Genomic DNA, 23,478 nt, shown 5'->3' on the forward strand with positions numbered 1-23,478 from the left:
GCTAATACCTTTCTCAATGTATGCGTTTATAACTTTCATCGACATGGTGATGATCCAGCCCCATGAGTGTTAGCATCTTTAATATTCTCACAATAACCGTTACTAATATCTTCCATGGTGTGAACACGTCGCAGTGTGCATTGTCAATTCACATAAGATTAATAATAGCTCACATTTCTGGTGGCGTTTTATTTTTGCATATTTTTTTTATTTTATAACACACAGGAGCATGTGGCTTTACACCTTCCCACACACATTTGAAACCTCCTTTTTGGGCGACCTGGAGTTTGCACGCATCACTCACACAGCATATGATTGACTGGATGTTTGTTGAGACCACATGTTGGACATCACTGTCACTTTAACACATAAGAGTGAACACCAGGGGAAGTGGGCATCCTACACCCTGAGCAGTCATTTAATGTTTCCCTTGTTTAATTGATTTACAGGAACATACCCCCTGATGAAGGTCAGAGATTTGCCCAAAATGCATTCGGGATGACTGTCACTTTGTTTGACGTTTCACCATTAATGCATATGATGCATGTTTTCACATGAACAATGTGGACACTTTATGACATTGAGAAACAGTCATATTGAAGAATAAAAAGTTCAATTAATGCAATATGGTTGACTTTGAATCAGATTGATTATAGATTGTTTCCAACTGGAATTTGGCAGTGCACCAAAGGGACGCTTCCCAGTGGGGCAGCGCAACAATTTCTCACTAATACATTTCATGATATGCTGTTATTAATAAAAAAAGATTTATTTCTAAATTTTTAGTTGTAAGTGAATACTTATTTTTTGTTGTGATGATTCTCATTTTTCATGGTGCTCAGCCAAACATAAAATTTCTGTGATGATCAAGAAGTAAGCTCATACTTTTATTAAGTTCAGAAGTCTGTCAAACAACTAGGCATGTAAAGGACATCACATTCATCTCCAAAGGCTGTGTAAAAGGCAGGGTACAGCAGTGTGAGGGGAATAAGGAAAGAAATAGTGGTTACAATAGTGAAAAGATAATTTTTCTCTTCTTGTTTTCAGGAGGAGGAGGGAGGCACTTGCGGGATACGTGGGCCAACCCCATGGCTGGGTCTTGGCAGGCAGACAACTTCTCGCTTTTCAACCACTCAATTGCAATATCAGCCACTGGGAAGGCAAAAACACTTGATCAGTATACCAGCAAACACAATACCACTGGCCATTGGGGAGGACACAATATAATGGAGCAACTTTTAAATATCTGCAATCATTGTGCTTGTGTCCTACCCCCATCCACATTGTCTGATTGCTAGTGTTCTTCAAAGATGTGATTTCTTTACTCAATATAAATCCTCCTTCATCCAGAACCGTGGCAAATAGCACAATCGTACCCCCGTTGACCTGAGGGATTATACTTTGTCTAAGAAGGTGGCTCAGTTCAATATTGTCACTGGGTATTCTCAAATGTCTCATCTTTGGGTCATTCATGCAGGGCTAGTGGAATTATGCAATGGTGCCGCTGCAGCATTTCCTGGATAAGGATCTGAAGCATTTGCTAATAATCTACCATATAATGCATTTGTTTTGAGGATATTTTTAGCTCAAATGCATCAAACGATATTGAAAAAAAAGAAAAGTAACACAGGTGGTTGCGCACAGTGGCAGATCATTTGAAAAGGTTAACTGCTCATCGTCCAGTTAGTGCTTGCCGTAGTCTGGGACTATTGAGGTGAAACATTTATCCATGTATTATTATTTTGTGTTAAATGAAAAAACAACTAAATAATTCTGCCAAAGAAAGTGTCACAATATGCCACATAAGTGACCTTCTTTTTCCTCATAATTTAGCCAACTATGGCACATAATGTGTTTTTTTTAGTGCTACATAATTCCAGTGGCCCAGGATATAATTGTATTGTATTGTATGGCAATTGCATTTATATAGTGCTTACCACCCCAGGCTTTGTCAATGCATAGGAACAGGAGCTTGATAGCCTTTACGTTTAGTCAATTTCTTGTTTCTCATAAGTCGAGAAGATCCTTATCCAATGCTATCATGACATTTGTATAAGAAATATATATGTAAAGTAAAAATGGAATTGCTGTTTGCACACATTTACTGTTGTGAATATCTGGCAAGACCGTAGTGCTCCTGAACAGACTCTGGGCACTCATGAGTACAGGATCCAATTGCAGTCTTATGTTAAGCTTAAACAGAACTTGATTCCTCTATGTGTGCAGACTTCCTCCTGTATTTATATTCTAAGCAGTGCTTATAAAAGTACTCCTTTTATAGCCACATCTTCTGTAAACGTGCAGTGGATTCATTTTGACTGAATGCATGTATGTCAATATCCTGAAAACCTGGCATGTAAAAAGTCTTCCTCGATCTACAGTGGACATACCTGGACATTTTACAGAAAACAATCTTCATAGCAGCCAAGATTTTAGATTGGTTAAGTATGACATTTTCATAATTTCAGTGTAATTATTTGACATTCAACGACTATGAGTAACACTTTCTCATAAGCAAAGTCAAGCAATTAAGATGAGGGAAACATAAATATCAGGAATTAGACCCATATGAGCAACAAGAAACTCTAAGACGTTCATAAAACTGCTGCAAAGCACTAGAAATGGAAGGGCACTAAACTAGTGCCCTTGCAACTTGATCATACTTTTAAAAAATGTGTAACCATGATATTAAACACGTTTTTCACGAGGCAGTACTTTATTAAAATTCTGTGCACATATGCAGACACAGTAAATGAGTTTGTGCAACTGACTAGTAACGCTGAAAACTGCAGTGATCAGACAGACTGCAGTGTTACTGCAGAGTTCAGCTGTAACACAGGGTAGGCAGGTAAGAAGATAGATGAATGATGATCATGACCTTGCTCTAACTCTTAAAAAAACACATTTTTATTAGGAAGCAACTAGGAGATACCTCCAGCCACTTACATCTTTGCGAGGGGAGAGGCAATTCGGCATGGGCTGGTGGCCCCAACAATTTAGACTAGTCCCGCATAACTCTGAAGCTCAGCTGCACAGTGGGCTGGTGTGCTCTGGGCTGCTGAGGAACCACTCAGGTGGCTACTGTGGTCTGTGGTCGCAGGATCATTTAGATGACCACCGAAGTGCAAACAACAGTGAGCTGCATTGCCATTGCCAGCAGCCAAAACTTCATTTTCATAACCTACCTCACACTCATGCCACGGACAGGAGGAGTCACCTATTAAAGTGTGCCTGACCAACTCATGTCCTGACCTCACCTGGCTGACACTGTCTCGGTAGTAGCCGTTCAGCACTGACTCCTGACGCCAGTGAATATATCAGTAAAGCTGTGTGGTGCCAGGTGAATCCTATTATGTGTTTCATTGTAGCAGAGTAGCAACTCGCGGTGGAAGCAGCTAAGCCAGCCCCCAAGCCTGCCGGCAAAAGTGGCTCCCATGCACTGCCACTCCAGCTTTCAGTCAGTAAGCCGGGACGCCCCTTTTCTGGGGCAGCTGTTGCGCTATACAAACGGCAGTAACATAACATAACATAAGGTATGGTGCATTAGCAGCACTCCGGCTTGACAGCAAAGAAGGAGCTATAATGCGTGCCTTTGCATTTTGGTGCGGTGATGTGGACCACAACACTGAAGTGCGTTACTCTAATGCCTGATGCGTGGTACTTTGCAGAGGTGAGTCTGATTCAAAGGCACAACTATGCATAGCTGTGTCTGTCTACTGCTGTTAGGCACCTAATGCCACTTATCATTGCTTTCAAGTGGAAATAGAAGTGGGTGCTATGAGTGACTCACCTTGGCCAGGCCCATGGCGATGGTTTCACTGTCATCTTTGGCTTTTGAGCTGAAGAGTCCTAAAGCAATCAGGGTAGAATTAGTTTTGATGTAAGAGCAGGTCAAGAGCTTGTTCAACATTGTACACAGTGACATCACTGCCAAGACATTCACAAGCCATATGGGCAGAGAGGGCCAGAAGCACCTCAACTATGAAGAATTACGATACAGAAGTATATGGAAGCAGAGTGTGAGAAGACACATCAATGAAGAGGGTTAGCAGAACAAAGAATGTCCTTCTGCGCCCAAGGTAGAACATCCAGAAAAAGCACTCACTGAACGCGGCCTCCAGCTTCACCAGGACGCAGAAAAAGTTATCGAAGTCGACCCCCAATTCTGTATCTGAATACCGAGCCACCAGCACCTGAATAATTTTGTTATTCAGCTTGAACCCTGGAAAACAACGAAGGAAGGTAGGTTAATCTCAGCACCTGCTGGAACCTTAGTGCCATGTGGTGCAAGCATCCTCCCCACCGGGCTCTTATTCCAGAAGCACTATCATGAGACAGGAAAACGCAGGGTTGACGAAGCACAATTGGGTATCACCTTGGATCTGCACATAACAGACGGACACACCAAGGGGTTTATTTATGAGAACCCTTCATCATTTTTGCATCACGCAAAGTGGTACATGCGTGATGCAGGGCTCTGTATCAGATTTATGAAGCCAGGCAAAGCCACCCTGCGTGGCTTTGAGTGGCCTCATAAATCATGAGTAAGGCAACGCACTGCAAATCACTGCACCACCTCACTCTTCGCCCAGGAGGCGTTCTATGGGCATTGCAATGGGTTTTCCATGCAATACCCCTGGAATTTGATGCTGCCCCAGATTTACAAAATCATATCAACCTGGGGAAGCGCTAAATCCTTATGCCTCTTGAGGTGAGGCTTAACAAGATAAAATATCTTTATTTCTCCTCATTGTTTCCTCTGTCTATGTGTGCTGCATTCTGCAGCACACATAGAAAGAGTAAAACAACTCTTACGATTGTTTAAGTGTAAGAAGATGCCCCTTCCTGAACAAAAACAATCCTGCATGCAGTGGAGGCACCCTTGCACGATGGTGCGAGAGTGACTACATTGGTGCTAGGCTGCTGAAATGTCGCCAGCGGAGGGAGAAAGGACAGGAATGCACCATGTCATTTAAATACAGTGCATTCCGGCCCTTTCACTTTGGTGTTGGGCACCACAGCAAGGTGCTTTGCTGCTCTGCCCTCTACCAAAATCCATAAACATGGGCCCAATTGTCACACCGCAAGTTAGATTAACACATTCTGGAAATTGTCCCGCATTACTGTGACAGCTCTGAATGCTTCCATAAATCAGCAATTGCGCTCACAGCGTGCTTCTGACCAGCAAATACATACATGCCAAAGACAAGATTCAGGCTTCATTATAAGTTAATGGGAGAAATAAATTCTCCAGATTATCTTTTTTTAAATCTCTCACTTTCCTCTTCTAAAATGCTGGCTTGTATACAATTAGCAGCTTCTTACACTGTACTCTTGGTTGCTTATTTACAAGCCCCTTGTGCCACCAGTGTGTCACTTTTAATATGGGAAAAAGTGATGAACTGGTAGCACAAGAGGGTTGTAAATAACTAAGGGCCAGATGTTTGTAGCCAGCATTTTGCTATTCCCTAATTGCGAATCACAGGGATTCGCAATTAAGAAGTAGCAAAATGCAAAGTATGAAGGTGTATAGTACACTTTTTGCGATTCCTAACGGGTCGCAAATGACCTACCTCATGAATATTAATGAGGTAGGTCACAATTTGCGACCCCCTAGGAATCGCAAAAATCACAGGGATGGTGGCCTGAAGAGATCAGCAGACCACCAGGTCCGTGATTGCTTTTCAATAAAGCAATCTTTTTTTTTTGGGAAGCAGCCCGTTTTTCTTAACCGCATGCGTGCGGCGGCTTTTCCCGCGGTATGCGGCATTTTAAAAATTATCGCGTTACATGACGAGCTCAGCTCGTCATCAGCACACGGAAGGTAACGCTGATGACGTCATCAGCATGCAAGGGGTTAAAGGAAAACGATATGCTTTACAAAACGAAAAATGAAAAATTTTCTTTTCATTTTTTAAGAGCAGGCAGTGGTCCGTGGGACCACTGCCTGCTCTAAAAATAGTTTTACAAACATTCACAAAGCGAAAGGGGTCCCTTGGGGACCCCTTCCCATTTGCAAATGGGTTACCACCTACTTGAAGTAGGTGGTAATATGCAAATGTTTTGCGACCGCAATTGTGGTCACAAAACATTCATACATACCGATGCGATTCGGTATTAGGAAGGGACGCCCTAAACACGCCCCTTCCTAATACCGAATCGCAAAATTGGGTTTGCTGCATCGGAACAGCAATTTTTGTGTTTGCAAACTGGCAGATTCTGCAAATCTGCCCCTTTGCATGCGCAAACATGCTTGCTACATCTGCCCCTAAGCCCCTTTGGTTTTTTCAGTGAATTTCTATGGTTTTTTAAATGCTAATTTCTAACTATAACGTGCCTGAAACCTATGGCTTTTTCAGTGAATTTCTATTTTTTTTAAATGCTAATTAAAAACTATAACGTCCCTGAAACCTATGTTTTTTCAGTGAATCTATATATATATATATAACTAACAAATCCATCATGATCTGCCACCTGGGTTCCTTCGACGTCCTACTCCTAGGCCTCCCTCCCCGACTAACATGAAGCATGCTCCTGTCCACCCCGACCTCCTTGCCACCATACCCTTATCGCTTTTAAACCAGTCCCTTCTCAATATTGAACTCCACCTCTCAATCCTGGCGTTGGAACTCTCATCTCTCAGACAAGACTTTAACTCCCTCTCTCTTAGCAATCCCCTCATTAACACAGACATCATTGGCTCCGTACATTACATTCCAACTCCTCCCCCCTCAGAAAGGGAGTACTACCGCTTGCGATACTTCTTCATGTGGACCACCTCATGGTAACTGTACTCATAGACCATCCCACGCCCGAGCCATCTCTCCTCTCCTGACCCCAAGGAACTCAATAGTGCCCCCCCCATCTCCAAGACGACTGACCCTCCTGCTCTCTGCTCAACTATTCCTGTGATTCTGGGAAGAAGCCGCTTCCCACTCTCCCCAGTCTTACCCAGACCCCCTTCGCAACTCACTACTATCCATTCTTGCTCCTCCCCTAAAAACAACCCTAAACTCCTCTGCTGCATGTTGGTTAACTGCTGATCGGCTGCCCAACATGCATCAGAAATCTCTGAAACCATCCTTTGGGAAGCTATAGACATTGCATTACTCACGGAAACCTAGCTCAATTCCCACTCCTCTTCTATTCTTGATCTGCACGCTCCCTCGGGTTACTCCATTCTCAAAAAAGATAGACTTGACAAAATTGGAGGGGGCCTTGCAATTATCTACAAGGATGAACTTCAACTCTCTTTTGTTCAGAACCCCGATCATCTTACTTTTGAATACATCCGTGCTGAACTTAGAGTACAGTGTTCCCCTCCTATCCGGCTACATAATATCTATCACCCCCTGGTGACCCTCTCCCCTTTGTGGAAGAATTGTCCGACCTCCTCACCCAATCCACGATTTCCAATTCCAAAAACCTCTTCCTTGGGGACTTTAATCTCCATTGGAACAAAAAGGATGATTCTGCGGTTAACCTTCTCAATGACCTACTCAACATTAATGACTTGAATCAACTCTGCTGTTCACCAACACATTCCAAAAGAGCAACGCTTGACACCATCATTACAAGCAAAGATTTGGCTTCCCTTTCCCGCATTGTACCCATTGACTGGTCCGACCATCACCTTATCCTCTTCACAATCTCCAGCACCATCCCTTCCCCCTCCCCCAAAAGCATCAAACACAGGAAGTTAACCAGAAATCTGCACCTTATTCCTGTTATGTTATGTTATGTTATGTTATACATTTATTTTTATAGCGCACGGCTACTCCAAAGGAGTGTCCCAGCGCTTTATCGAGGCAGCTCAAAATAAAAAACATAACACCAAACAGCGAACAACTGAGACAGGAAGAAAACAACAGAGATACTAAAGGTTAAAAAGCCAGGTCTTCAGGCTCTTCCTGAAGTGAAGCAGATTGGAAGAGGACCGTAGGGCCAGAGGCAGGGTGTTCCACAGCTGAGGGGCCCTCAAACTAAAGGAGCGCCCCCCAGTACGTGCCTTCCTGATTCGAGGAACCACAGCCAAGAACAAAGATTCAGAACGCAAAGATCTGGCCGGACGGTAAAAGGCGAGCCTGCGTTGGAGGTACTTTGCTCCCACGCCAAAAAGCGCTTTATGAGCCAACGTCAGAACTTTAAACATGATCCGCTTCCGGATGGGCAGCTAATGAAGCGACTGCAACAAACCGGAGGCTCCTACTCGCCTGTGGAGGCCAAAAATGGCGCGGGCTGCAGCATTCTGCACAACCTGCAGCCGCTGAACAAGATAGTCCGGCAGACCACTGTACAGGACATTAGCATAGTCCAATCTGGAACCAACTAAGGCCTGCACAGTGATCTTTCTATGCTCTTCTGTGAGCAGAGGCAAAAACTTCCGGAGCATCTTGAGTAGCCCAAAGCAGGTGCCCGTTAGGCCACGAACATGTGGCACTAGCGTCAGGCCGTTGTCCATCTTTACTCCCAGATTCTTTGCCACCAGCGATGCCAGGGCAGGGGGACACATATCTGTGGGCCACCAGGCCCGCCAGTCGGGGTCAAGGGAGCAGCCGAAGAACAACACCTCCGATTTATTGGAAATGGCCTTGAGACCGTTCGACTGGAACCAGCGGAAGACCAACTCCAGACAGCCCCGGATATTCTCCCCAATGAGAGCCTGATCTTTCCCACACGTGAAGATCAACTGCGTGTCATCAGCGTAGGACACGATCTGGGCCCCAAAAGACTCCACCAGTGCCGCCAGCGGTGTCATAAAGATGTTAAAGAGAGTCGGGCTCAACACAGAGCCCTGCGGAACACCGACTCCCAATGGCGGCATCTCGGCGGAGCTCGGAGAGGCCCAGACGGTTTGTCGGCGGCCCTCCAGAAAAGATGAAAACCAATCAAGCACCGTCCCCCTCAGACCGATGTCATAAAGTCTGGCAAGAAGCATCTCGTGGGGGACGGTGTCAAAGGCCGCCGACAGATCAAGCATGACAAGCATGGCCCGGCCTCCAGAGTCCAGTGTCTCCCTAATGATCGCTGACACCTCCAACAGTGCCGTCTCCGTGCTTAAATTAGGGCGGAAGCCGGACTGTGAAGGGTGTAGCAGATCACTGGACTCAAGAAAGCTGGAAAGAATGCCGTGCACATGCTTCTCCGTGATCTTGGCCAACGCCGGGAGGAGGGAAATCGGCCTGTAATTGGCCAGAACCTTCGGGTCAAGCCCAGGCTTCTTGAGGAGGGGGATCACCATAGCCCTTTTCCAGGGTGATGGGACCTGCCCCTCCCTCAAAGACAAATTCACAAGTGGATTGACCACAGGGTTGACCACAGTCGCCATCTTAGCCAAAAATTTGGCCGGACAGGGATCTAATGGCGAACCCGACTTAAGATTGGCCAGAAGCGCCAAGGAGGCATCGATGGAAATAGGTGGGAACTCTGCGAGAACCACAGCCTGCGCGGAGAGCCGCGCCGGTCCCGCCACCACACTTGCAAGCACCTCGGCTGAACCCACTGCGAACGAGTCCTGGATGGACTTGACCTTATCCGTGAAAAATCTGGCCAGGTCACAGACCCACAGCTCAGATGGAACCCCTTGGGGCAAGTTGGATCTGGGGGCCATGAACTCCCTAACTACAATAAAGATCTCCTTACATGAGTTCGAGGCGGCATCAATCCTCCTGGCCAAAAAAACCTTTTTCTCACGGAGAATATCACAATGGTAGGCTTTAACCATCGACCTATAAGCCACTCTGGCCTCCAGATCATAGTGGAGGCGCCATGCCCTCTCCGCCACCTTACATTGGCGACGAGTGGCCCACAATGCCTCAGTGAACCACGGGGCCGAAACCCTCTTGACCTTATTCCTCGGGGCCATTACGGGGGCCAGATCATTCAGCCTCGCCGTCAACCACCCCTGTAAGGACTCAACGTCCTGCTCTAAGTTGCCTGATAGAGGGCACGGATGATCCACAGCCGCCTGGTTTAACATCTCGGGCGTGACTCTATGCAGAGCCCTCCGCGCCGGGCCATGCTGTCTCGTCACGCTACAAGGGAGTTTCTCGCTGGCTAATACAGAGAATCTGGCCAGCCTATGGTCAGTCCAGAGCACCGGAAGGAGCTCGATGTCGTGGAGAGGGATTGAAGAGAAAACCTGGTCTAAGGTGTGTCCCTTGTCATGAGTGGGACCTGTGAGGAAAGGGACAAGGCCCAGAGGAGCCGTGATATCCTGCAGTTTGTTGACATCCGAGTCACCGGCGACATCCATATGAAAGTTAAAGTCTCCTGCCAGGAGGCAGTGCTGCGCACTCAAGGCCAGCCCAGCAATGGCAGCCTGGAGGTTGTCGAAAAAAGATCCAACTGGGCCAGGGGGTCTATACACCAACAGCCCTTTCAAGGCTTGTTGCGGGGTCAGTCTGATGGTAAATGCAAGAGATTCAGATCCTGCGATGACGTTAAGAGGGAGAATAGAGCAGGAGACTGATTTATTCACTACCACCGCTACCCCACCTCCCCTGCCTTTAGCTCTATCTTGCCGGAAGATATTATAATCCGGGGGAATCGCCGCCATGATGTCCGGATTGGACAGCTCCCCCAACCAGGTTTCGGTCAGCAAAAGGCAGAGTGGCTTTTCTCTCACGAGGAGGTCAAAGATCTCCAGGGCATGCTTGCCTACCGATCTAGTATTGAGCAGTAAGAAAAGATGTCTCACTTGATCCTCACCTCTCCCTTGAGAGGCGACGGGGGCATAGTTAGGCACCCAGCCGCAACCAGGGCAAAACCGTTTACCCCTGTAACGGCCCGGGAACACAGATCGGCATGCACAGGGACGTTTTTGCAAAGCGCAAAGTTCCCTAGCAGAATAACAAATCATCTTACCCAAGAACAGTATACCACCAGTACCTACCGCCGCTCCGCCGCCTCCGAGACGCTGACGGGCGCAGACGGGCAGGACTCTGGCAAGACTCAGGCAAAGCGAAGGCCGACCCGCTACGCGATCCATCTAGAGACCAAGATCAAAGCGCAACTTCAGCTTACTCCTCCCTCCCATAGCGCAAACAACCTTGCCGAACATTACAACAAATCCATCATCGAAGTCCTGGACCAAATAGCCCCAGCCAAATTAAAACAAAAAAAAAAATAACCCTGCTGAATCCTGGTTAATGCTGCTCTCAACAATGAGAGACGCTCCCTTAGGCTGACCGAACGTACATGGAGACAACACCCTTCCCCCTCTAACCCCTTGCGTGCTTCTGTCGGCCACCTTCGTAGTGCTGCACATGTCCGTTGGCTGTCGTGGCCCCGCCCACTCCGCTAAATCGACACACCGCGGCAGAATTGCCGTTGCAGTTAAGCAGCTAATCTAGCTCTCCTTACAGCCGCAAGGGCTAATTACAAAAAATACATCCTCAATGAAAATGCTGCCTTCTTTCGTGCCCAACTTGACCGGGCTAAAAATAGACCTAGGGAACTATTCAGCATTATCAAAAACCAAACAGCTGCTGCCCCACCTAAATTGATGGCATCTAGCGAGAGATGCGAAGAAATTGCGAACTTCTTTTCGGAAAAAATCGTCATGATTGACCAGTCCTTTGCCTTATCTCCCCCTCCACATTGATCTTCACCCGCCTATGACATTTCAGCCAAATCCCATCTCGCCCCTACTCCTTCTACGGACACGGTTCATCTCCCCCTCGCTGTTGTCTCACCTGTACCCTACTTCACCAACCCCCAGCTAAAAAACAATGCATCTTGGCATAACTTCTGCCTAGTTACTGAGCATGATGTCCTCAACATCATCACTAAGCTTAAACCTTCCTCTCATACAGGGACCCTCTCCCTGCTAACCTTGTTAAAGATTTAAAATACATCATTGCCCCTATTTGCACCACCATTATCCATGCCTCCTTGACCACGGGCTGTGTCCCTGCTTCCCTCCAAATGGGGCAAATCACTCCCACCCTCAAAAACACTACAGCTGACCCTAATGACCTCAACAATCTGCGACCCATCTCCAACCTTCCTCTTTTACCTAAAGCCCTTAAAAAATGAGCCCAGCTCCAACTAGACAAACACATCGACTCTTTCAACCGTTTGGACCCATTACAGTCAGGCTTTAGAAAGGGCTGCAGCACAGAAACTGCGATGCTCAACATTATGGATGACATCCACCACTCCCTCCACAAGGGGGATACCTCCCTTCTCATTCTCCTTGACCTCTCTGCTGCCTTTGATAACGTTAACCACTCCACCTTACTCAACATGCTCAAAGGTCGTTTCGGCTTCAATGGTCCTATCCTCAAATGGTTCACCTCCTTCTTCCAACACTGAGCCCAACAAATTAAACTCAATGATTGCCTCTATAAACCTATGCCCATCTCTTTGGGTGTCCCCCAGGGTTCTATACTCTCTCCCTCTCTATTCAACCTCTTCATGGAACCCCTCACCCTCATTCTTAAGCAAGCAGGAATCAATTTCCACCTCTACACGGATGATACCCAACTTCATTATAAGATTAAATCTCATGCTGACATTCTACAACTCGATCATACCCTGACTAAAATTTAACACTGGTTCCATCACAATCACCTCAAACTCAACCCTAAAAAACGTCAAATCATTTTATTCTCTCCCAAAAACAACCGGCTCCCCATCCAACTCTGGATCTCTGACCTTAAAGCTCTCAACTGCACTCTTTCCATCTCTAACTCAGTCAAATCCCTTGGAATAAGCATTGACCAAAACCTCTGTCTTACTCCCCACATAGAAAATGCAGCGAAAGGAGCTCTCTTCATTTTCAAACACCTCAAGAAAATTAAACCCTTCATTCCTGCTGATGACTTTAAACTAGTTGTGCAATCACTGATACTGTCTAGATTGGACTATGGTAATGCCATTCTCGCTGGAACGCCGAAAGTCCACTTAGCCCCAATTAAATCATTCCTTAACCTTGCGCCAGACTTATTTAGGATAGTAAGCGGTTTGATCACATCTCCTCCGTCCTTAAGGGTCTTAAATGGAACTCACTCCCTAAAGACTTACGTTGCAACCCCTCCTACCTCAGCTTCAAAAAGGACCTCAAGCTGCATCTTCTCAACAGGTGTTGGGGGCCTTAATCCTGTTCACCCAACATAGATTATAATCAAATACTGACTATGTGAGTTTCCCTCGACTGATTGCCTGTCTCACTCCCCCCTTTCTCATTCATACATATTCGACTACCTCCCCCCTTTATTTTCTCTTGCAGTTACCCCTTACCCCTTCATTCTTCACCTTTCCCATCATTCTCATCAGCTCCACCCCCACCTTCACACCTTCCACCCCCCTCACCTCTCACCATCCTTCACTAGTTTTATTATCCAATTCGTGTTATTGCCCAATGGTATTATTTATTTACGACCACATGTAATATTTGCAACGTTTATAATGTTATAACTGTCTTGTATTTTTATCTCTTTATACAAATGTTATTTTGTAACTTTTTTATCACACAGTCCTTGTAAAGCGCACTAATACCCTAGGGTCTAGCCAGCGCTATATAAAGCCTTTTAAATAAAATAAATAAATAAAATAAACAAATTAACTCCTTCTGGAAACCTAAGCACGTGGGGGTGAATCGTTCGCCGGCGGAGAAATACTGGCAATCCAATTCAGCAAACTATCCAGTACAATGCACTCTCGGATCACAAAACTCCAGAAACGTCTCCAATTAAAGAAAAGGCGATTTATTTAAACATTATAAATCCCCTGGATGGTGAAGGCTTTGGGCAATGACACTGGACAGAGAGAGAAAGTCAGAGGTAAATCTAGACAGAGAGAGGGGTTTTGATAGAGACATAGAGGAGACTGAAGTCAAATTGAGAGAAAGTTCTCCTTCTCAGGAGGCCCCCTGGGTGGTGGAGGCCATGGGCAATTGCCCACTTTCCCCATTTCTTAAAACATCTCTGCGCATGGAAGCTACCACGATGCTATCTCATGGACCCCACCTCATCTCACTCACCGGCCTCCTTCAGTGCCATCCGCAGCTCATAGGAACTCATGGTGCCAGATCTATCCAGGTCATACTGTTGGAAGATTGCCTGAAAAGACGAGGAATTTGTGGTCAGAGAACATGCTGGGGTGTGGTCTGAGAAACATTGAGAGGGAAATATTCCTTCTTCCCCTCCATGTTTCTATTGACATTTGACCCACTCTCTGAAGACTCCACACCAAATTAGAGGTGGGCAGAATTTGGTTCCCTGGAATTCCGCAACGGGATAGAGTGGGCATTTGGTGTTATTTTCTTGGTGTAAAAAGCACTCTAGCATCCAAAAATAGATGCAAGGATGCCTTTTGTACTAAAACATAGTGCTGCCAAATACCAAATGCACTGTAGTGCATACTGATCACCAACATTACATACTCTGCAGTGATTACTACAGAGTATGTATGGGCGCCAATATGTATGCACTGCTGTGCATACCCCTCAGAGTATGTAAGGGCAGTGAGGGGTATGCACTGTAAGAGCATTTGGTATTTGGCACTAGTATGAACTCCATTGGCGCCCTTCCATACTCTGCAGTAATCACTGCAGAGTATGCAATGGCACCGAGGAATATGCACAGCAGTGCAGTCTGTGGTTTTTAAACAGGGGCAGAAGAGGGAGCAGTCCTTTTATGTTCATAAATCACTGCAGATTGAGATTTAATCTGCAGTGGTTTTTAAATATTGAGGGACTGTTCCCGCTTCCAACCCTGTTTAAAAAAACTAACACTGCAGATTAATTTTGCTGGCGGAGCAGCGGAATTTATTAGTAATTCCAAGTAATATGGAATTACCAAGTTCCTCCAATTTTGCCAGCCGAATTGAAAATTCCGCCCACCCTTACCAGAAATAACCATGCTGAAGTTCAGAAAGTGAATAAGCAATTAAGAGTTCTTAAAATGTTGTTTTCATCCTTTCAAATTGTTGTGCATTTTCAAAGACAAAGTCAAATTTCAGGCTATATCTTCTGACAAAATACTGCTTATTCTTTTAGCATGGAGATTGGTGTTTACTTTTCTGATTCCAAAGTGAACTAGGTGACAGTCTTACTGTAGTTCAGTGATGTTGAAAGGAAAGACAATAGGAAGTCAATTATATTTTAACACACAACAACATGTAAATACCTGTTAGTGGACTGTACACATATGTTAAAATATATCACCCAAAAGGAAAGCACACAGGAGGTCATTTTTTTTTAATTCTGAATTGTGATGAAAACAAAGATTATAATAGAATCAAAACAAAGATACGTATCTTTGTGATAAGCAAATAATAAATATTTTCTGAAACCTGATTCCCACCTATCACTGTATGTGGACTCTATTGTTTTGTGAGTAAAATTGGATGTCTGTGCACATTTAGTGGCCATTTCAATAGAAATTATGCTGCCCATAAATGAGAGTGTGCTACCATACCATGCTTTAGTAATATATTTGTGAATGTTTACTCCCAAATGCACCACCAGCTGTACGCAATTTTATAAAGAACGGGGCCTTTGAATATGAGATAATTTGCCACAACAGGCAAATACAATTCTTGAAAAAGGAACACCTTGGCAAGGTGAGTTTAGCAAATCACAGGCATATCAACAACAATTAATCTCTGATGTGACCGTATATATATTGAGCACAGAACAAACTAATATCTTATACCTTTCTTTTATTTTCTTTTTCTTTTTTTCTTTCTTATATTGGTAAAAAGATGATCACTATTTAAAAAAAAATCGCATTGCAGAAACATTTCTCAATACAAAAGATATCTATTTATATAAACAGAGTTATTGTGATGTGCATACATTAAATACTGATAGTTGCTCCCACATTTCAAAATTATCTTATCTCAGTTTATTGTTTAATTATTTACTTAAGAGAATATCAACATATTCATTTCATCATGCAATGACACAATCGGTTATACAACCAATGATTTTCATATATATTCAACATTTTCTTGATATGAGGAGACTGGCGGTTTGTGTTCTAGCTACGCACGTTTCGGCTTGCGCCTTCGTCAGGACTCTGTCACAGATTCTTTGGCGTTGGCTCTGAATAGAGTGACCCTGCTTATTCTGGTTTTAAAATATTTTTCGGCAACTGCTTGATTTCAACTTTTGGGAGTTTATTGTCTATCTTCAATTGAATGACTTTAGAGAAGCTCTTCTTGGTATATTTAGAACCCGGAATCTTGAGCAAAGAGTGGTCATTTATATCTTGCGACTGCCGTGGCTGGCTCTCTGGGTAACCTCGTGGGGAACGCCGGTCGACCGCTCTAGAATCCGGGTTCCAAAAATACTGAGTTTAACAAAAATCCCAGAACCTAAAGTCAATCAACAACAAAGGGATCCATGAAATTTCATCCCTTTTTTGAAGTGGCCAAACCTATCAATTGGGTATGAGAAAAGTAGGACTACTCCTCATACAGCCAGTTGCTTGAAGATTATTGAAGAAGCAGCCAATTAGGTTTCAGAAGCGAGAATAGCTTCTCTAATGTCATTCAATTGAAGATGGACAATAAACTCCAAAAAGTTGAAATCAAGCAATTGCCGAAAAATATTTTAAAACCAGAATAAGCAGGGCCAATCTATTCAGAGCCAACGCCAAAGAATCTGTGACGGAGTCCTGACGAAGGCACAAGCCGAAAAGCGCGTAGCTAGAACACAAACCGCCAGTCTCCTCATATCAAGAAAATGTTGAATATATATTGAAACCGTTGGATGTATAACCGATTGTGCCATTGCATGATGAAATGAATATGTTGATATATTCTTATTTAAATATTTTAAACAATAAGCTGAGATAAGATAATTTTGAAATGTGGGAGCAACTATTAGTATTTAATGTATGCACATCACAATAACTATTTTTATATAAAAAATGTTTCGCTATTAATTGAACTGATATCTTTTGTATTGAGAAATATTTCTACAGTCAGAATTTTCTTTTTAAAAAGTGAACATCTTTTTACCAATATAAGAAAGAAAAAAAGAAAAATAAAAGAAATGTATCAGATATTATTTTGTTCTGTGCTCGATATATATATGGTCACATCTGAGATTAATTGTGGTTGATATGCCTGTGATTTGCTAAACTCACCTTGCCAAGGTGTTTCTTTTTCAAGAATCACCAGCTGTATACTACACCCTTATCACTCTCCTGCTGAATGCATGTTTGAAGCTGTAACAATTAATTTTCCCTATGACTTCAGTTGTTTAACATTGGTGGCAGCACCACCACTCTGAAATTTATTTCAGCACCACTTCTATCAGCTATTTATCACACCCCACCCAGTACTAAAAACAAGAAATTAAGCACGTTACCAACTGATGGCATGTGGAACATGGCTCTGTCGCATCTACTGGATCGGCCAGTTGTGGTGCCCACAGAAATGTCTGCCAGTTGTGGTGCCAACAGAGATGTCCACCAGTTCTGGTGCCCACAGTGATGTCCGCCAGATCTGGTGCCCACAGAGATGTCCGCCAGTTGTGGTACCCAAAGAGATGTCTGCCAGTTGTGGTGCCCAGAGAGATGTCTGCCAGTTGTGGTGGCTGTAGTGATGTCAGCCAACATGTCTAATTCACAGCTAATGTCTCTAGCTTCTCCTGACATGGCTACTATGCCTTTGCAAGCTCACAACAGCTCACCACACCTTGGCCAGTCATTTGCTTCCAGTCTTGTGGCATTCACCATGATGCAGGGGGATTTGATGATACCAGAAAGCCTAGCCTGCTTCAACAACCACTTTATTTTCTCTCTGTGAACCTCTCTCCAGACACCCCCATCCCTGCCGCAGCCTTCCATCTTTCAGGATACCCATTTACCTAGTCCTCTATTTCAGTGACTTACTTTCGCTTAGCTATGCCCTTCCTTTCTTCTTACAAGTGTCTTTTCATCTCACTACACTTCTGTCAATCTCAGAGATCCTTCCTTCTATCCCTCACCCTCAGAAGAGAAGCAGAGCCCCCACTGCAGTCAGTACTCACCATGAGTGTCCACGCTCTCCCTCACCTCCCTGCTGGTCATGTCTCAAGGAGACACTGGGTGGGTCAACCTTGATGACCGGTGCCTACCAACTTACCATCCACTGCTGTAACTTTTTCCACAGAGTATGGAATTCGACCAGGCCCAGCTTGGCGTTGCCGTCTTTCTGTGGAGGCATCTGGTTAAGGAAAACATGCCCAGAGCAGCTAGCATGTTTTTTCGCCAGTCTTTAGTAGGTAAACATGTGAATGTTATTGGATAAAACAGCAAAAAAGTGCTCATCGACTCACAGACCCTTCCACTCCAAATAAATATTTTGTGAGGACACATGCTAAGTGTGTCTGGGCGTGTAGAGTGACCTGTTAGTTTCTGATGGACAGAGGGCCACACTATCAGTTACCACAGAACACAAACTCTGGTACCAGGCTTTCGAATAACATCCTAATGTTCTCTGGTAACAGTTACCTTTCTTGAACAATAATGCTGCCCATTTTTGAGTTTTGTTGGTGTTTGGAAAGCCTTGAGCAGGTACTGGAATCAGACCCAGTTCCAGGACTTGGGCTCTGGGAGGGCTATGGAGTGGCAATACAGATAAATGGGTTCACCCAGAGTTCCCAGGTGTCGTAGAGCTGGGTCTAGGCATGTTGGATGGTCTTGTACGGATGTGAGGTGCATACCATACCTACTGCACACTTCTGTTTACCCGTTTTAACTGTGTATTTGTAGGGGCTTTATCTCTTCTGCTCTCTCCACCTCACCCTTCGTTTTCCCTGTCTGTCCCTACCCTATCCTGACTTCACCCTCCTTTCTCTCTGCTTCACCCTGCTGTTCCCACTCACCTCCCATCTAGCTCTTTTTCCTCCTACTTTTTCTCCACCTTATCCACCTGTGTCCCTGTTATGCTCTTCTCCATTTCACCCTCATATTTCTCTCACCTCACACTCCGTTCTTTTGCCTTATTCTACTTTGACTCTCTCCTGCCCTTGCAGCCTCACATTGTGCGTCAACTTCTCCCTCCACTACATCCATTTATTTCCACTGCACCCTTCTCTCTCCACTTCACCTTTCTCTTTTCCCGACCATTCTTTCTCTCTCTCTCTTTCTCGCCCTTCTCTCTCTTATTCTCGCCTTCTTCTCAATCATGCTTGCCCTCCTATCCCTCTTGCTTTCCTTCCCCTGTCTTTCGGACTCACCTTCCTTACCATCCTCCTTTTGACTCTCTATCCTTACTTGTGCCTTAGCCTCCTCCCTATTATCCTCCCTTCTCTCTGCTTCACCGTCCCCTCTCTTCAACCTCACCCTTCTCTCGCTCCACCTCACCCTTTACTGTCTACCTCACTCTCTTTTGTTATACTCACCTTCACTGGTGCTGCCTCTGTGGGTAATGATTTGTGGGATGTGCATGAGCTTGTGTTGGTGCATGGGTGTGTGTAATCGAGCCTGTCACTTCACTGTCACTGGATCTATTCTTCTCTGGTAGCTGTCCACATTCTAAACAATGGCATTACTATAGCCTTATAGCCCGCCGTAGCGGGCTATACTGGCTATTAAAGGCCAGCTGCAGCGTTAAAGGCCCGAGCCGAAGGCAAGGGACTTTAACAAGGCAGCGGGACTTTAATAGCCGGTATAGCCCTGCTACGAAGGGCTATAAGGCTATAAGACCATTCTGCCACTAGAGGGCAGAATGTTCTAACAAATAAAACAAAGCCTTCAGGGAGCTCGAGGGGATTGAAATCCCCTCAGGCACCCTGAAGCCTTTGTTCACAGCCAGAGCTGTAAACAAAAAATATTGGAATGTTGAAGCTCCGTGCTTATACCAGCCATTATAAACCCGGAGCTACTCCATTGTTTTCAATGGAGCTACCAACATTCCTATGTTCTAATTAGCCCATAATATAAAGCACATACTTATGAGCACACATGAGATCAACAAAGAACTTGGATTACGCATATTTTAACTAAGTAAGCACAGTAGCAATTGGAGCAGTAATCAAAGGTGTCAACCCGAGCAAAAATAAGCAAACCAGACATCAAATGTGGCCCTTTTTTTACGCCTATCTGCTCACCATGCCACAAGTTTTGAGGTTGATAATTGGACTTGTAATTTTATGGCTAAATTTTCACCTACTATTTTGATGTCAGTTGTTTGAGCAGAATGTATGAAGAGTAACAAAGAGGAAACATGCAGCTCATGTAAGTGCATCAAAATTGCACTTTCTCTCCTGAACAGTGACTGGCATGCTTCGTCTTTGTTCCCATTCTCCTGTCTCCCAGCAGTCTCTCCCATTCCCGTCACCCCTCTTTACCCATCACCCTCCCAGTCCATCAATCTCTACCCTTCTTGTTCTACCACTATCCTCCAGTCTGATCACACTAATTCTCTGGCTCCTCCCCCACCACTTATCCTTTGCTCATGACCTATGTGACCACCTTCCTTTCTCCTCCTCCCCATCCATCATAAGTGTCACCCCCCACCTTCACCCTACTGTGTTCCCCTTCCTCTGGTCACATTTGTTGGCCCCTAACTCTGTACATGCTTACCATTCTGCTCATCAGTATCCTGCTCCATCCACCCTACTTCCTCACACTGCTCATCCTCCTGCATCTTTTTCCCCTTCTTCACTTTATGATGCTCATCACCTCCATCTTCTCACTAATCAACCCTTGTTATATTTCTTCTCTTCCATTTAAATCACTTTTTCTAATCGTTTTATCCACCTGTTGCCTTACATTTCTTTTATCTTTTATCTTATCCTTCCTTTTCTTTTTTCTTACTCATGTTTTCTATCCTCACACTCTCCTCTAATCAACCTCCATCTCTCATCTTTGTACCCCACCGCATTCTCCTCTTGTCAAGATTCTAGAGTCTTTGATGGTTAACCATTGGAGCCACGTTTTTCAGGATGTCAGATCAAAACATACCACTGCTTCAACAGCTGTCAATCAATCTTTAGTTGTTAGTGTTAGTGTTATAAGTGAGTTATGCAAACTGCCCAAAACATCACATTTATTCGAAGTTAAATAGGGGTGTTGTTTATCCAGATCAGGGACACCTAGCAGCTCAGAATGTGTATATTGATTGTAGGAGCTCAAAGGTCTTTTTTCTTATAGCGCTTGCCGTCTGTAAGAAAGTTGATTATGGAGTGGGCAACTGCCCACCTCAATGAATAACGCCACTTTTTGTCAGAGTGAACCCTAAAATTCACTAAATTAACTTGAGCTCAACCCCTTGATAGTGATGGCACAGAGCAAGTCGGCTTAAATTTGGAAGATGTGCAGAGTAGTTATGCAATACCAAAACAGTAATTAGGACAAAAGACCAAGGGGGGTATTTACAAGCCCCTATCGCCACCACAACGTCACTTTTAGTGACGTTATGATGGGGATAGGGGCCTCGCCTCTTCACGATGTACTAAGCATTAAATGGGAGGGCGATGAGTGTTGTGGTGGGGGTTCCGCCACAACACCCATTGATTTTGATGCTGCCCCCTATTTACAAGGGCAGCGTAAATAGGAGGCAGCGCCAAATTGAGACCAGGGAAAACCTGGTCTTAAACAGTCGAAACGAGAAGAAATGCTTTATTTCTCCTCCTTTTTGCTGTTTCTATGTGTGCTGTCTTGTGCACTATGGTACAAGGGGGCCTGAGTTGGCACTAGTCTGCTAAATTTAGCGCCAGCGCATGGGGGAAACGCAGGACTTCACCATATTCTAGTAAATATGGAGCTGCCCTGCTTTTCTAAAGTGACGAAGTGTTTCATTAGCCTTCTTTGCTTAACAACACACTTCACACTTCACCACTTTATTGTAAATATGCCCCCAAGTAATAAAATTCCCGAACAGTATTCAAAATTAAACTAAAATGTAATAAACAAAATGACACTTAAACAACAAAAGTCCAATAGGGAGAACCAAGGATTTGAGCTTTTAAAGTTGTAAATGAAATAGCACCAAAAAGTACAAAATGCCAAAGGTAGTCAATGGTTGCAGTAGACTGGGATCTAGGCGCAATTTGACACCAGCTGCAGTGGAGCTCAGGTCAGATACTCCAAGTGGATTGGCCCTGGCGAAAGTCTGGACGTTGAAAAGTTAATAACAGGGACTTTTCCGAAAAAAATTACTCTCTATCTGGTTGTCACTGGCACTGTAGTCACTGACATGGAGCCGAATCCCAGGTACCTGAAGCAGATTGGCCCCGCGGATACACTGAAGACTTTGACATTTCTTGCTGCAAATGTTTAAAGTCCCAACTCGGAATGGGAGTTTGCTGTTTTTTGTCGCAGGTGTAGAGATATCTTAGGGGGATGAAGTTGAAATCCAATCTGACACTGTGGAAGTGGTTGTTGGATTCTTATCTTGGTGGATCCCCCTGAAGCTCTGGAGATTGAACTGTTTTTGGTGCCAAAACAACCACAGTAATACAGTTCTAAGGCCCCCAGGGCTTTTGGAGAAGGCACTTACAGGATCTAAGGGTGTCAGCCAGAACCCAACTACAAAGTTGAGTCCCGGTTCAGTTGCCACTGGTCAGCTGGGCCCTTCAGGAAACCGGTCCTGTGCAGCTTGTTATGTCTCTCTAGTCACAAAAGGTCAGCCACCTGACTTCTTTGTCCTCAGTTCAAGAGGGAGCAGCTCTAGTCTTTCAGGGCTCATTTAAGGGCACAGACAGCAAGTGCAATTCTTTTCTGATCTTCCACAGGTCCAGACAGTGTTCTGTGGAGGATGCCTTGAGGTGCCATATCTATGGTTGGCATCTATGGTGTCAGTACAGTTCCAAGATGGCCTAAGGCTTCAGCCACACTAAACTTGGCCTCCCACATCTAACACTAATATCCACGTTTAAGCAGGTTCTGGATAAGACACAAGTGTATTAAGACAAAGCAGTGTACTTCAGCAACTAAATAGGACTGAGCAGTGACGGAGTGGAGTTTTTTCCTCGCTTGTGCTCAGCAACGGTAAGTTGGCAACTGCAAGCACGAGCGTGGAAAATCCAATAAGAGAGCACTTACTAGCAAGACTTCTCAACGCAGGCGGCCGCATGTGGTCCCTTCCACTCGCTTTGAGAAACCTTCGGTTTGCATGGAGGAAGCTGCCGCTTGAGTAGAACTTCTGCTCGAGCTGCAGAAAGAAGCAGCACCCTCTCTCGCTGTGCTTGATGCCATTTGTGCATATTTTACAGTGCAGGACAAGCACCCAGTGCTTAAAAGCAGCCCTCCTAGGCCTACACCAGACAAAGGATACATAATAATTGTGCTCTGATCCTTTGACAGGCCATCAGTAGCAGTCCGCCTGAGATCCAGGGCATCGGGATGATTGACACATTACAATGTAGCCGGTTGCATTGCAGAGGTCGGGAGTAGGACCACCGCCTCAAACCGGATCGAAGATCCTGCCAAGGCAGTGGTCAGAATCCTAACTCTACAATGAAGGCAGCGCCTGCGCAGGCACCGCAGTAGGTATTAAGATGTCCCTTTCTGACTGCCTTTTCATGGCGGT

The 23,478-nt window shown here is 44.9% G+C and overlaps 1 protein-coding gene across 1 annotated transcript in view; it reads right to left on the reverse strand.

The window, feature by feature from the left end:
• Window positions 1-871: 871 nt before the first annotated feature.
• Window positions 872-23,478, reverse strand: part of LOC144762254 (calpain-1 catalytic subunit-like) — a 359,395-nt gene continuing 336,788 nt past the window's right edge. Inside the window, exons 16-20 of the mRNA XM_078647398.1 lie at window positions 18,085-18,153; window positions 13,988-14,066; window positions 4,106-4,222; window positions 3,791-3,849; window positions 872-1,152 (exon numbers count right to left, since the gene is read on the reverse strand). Of these exons, the coding sequence (XP_078503524.1) occupies window positions 1,126-1,152; window positions 3,791-3,849; window positions 4,106-4,222; window positions 13,988-14,066; window positions 18,085-18,153 (351 nt within the window). The 3' untranslated portion in view covers window positions 872-1,125. The remainder of the gene's footprint in view (window positions 1,153-3,790; window positions 3,850-4,105; window positions 4,223-13,987; window positions 14,067-18,084; window positions 18,154-23,478) is intronic.

This window comes from Lissotriton helveticus, chromosome 6 (genome assembly GCF_964261635.1).
Source record: "Lissotriton helveticus chromosome 6, aLisHel1.1, whole genome shotgun sequence".
Taxonomy (NCBI): Eukaryota; Metazoa; Chordata; class Amphibia; order Caudata; family Salamandridae; genus Lissotriton; species Lissotriton helveticus.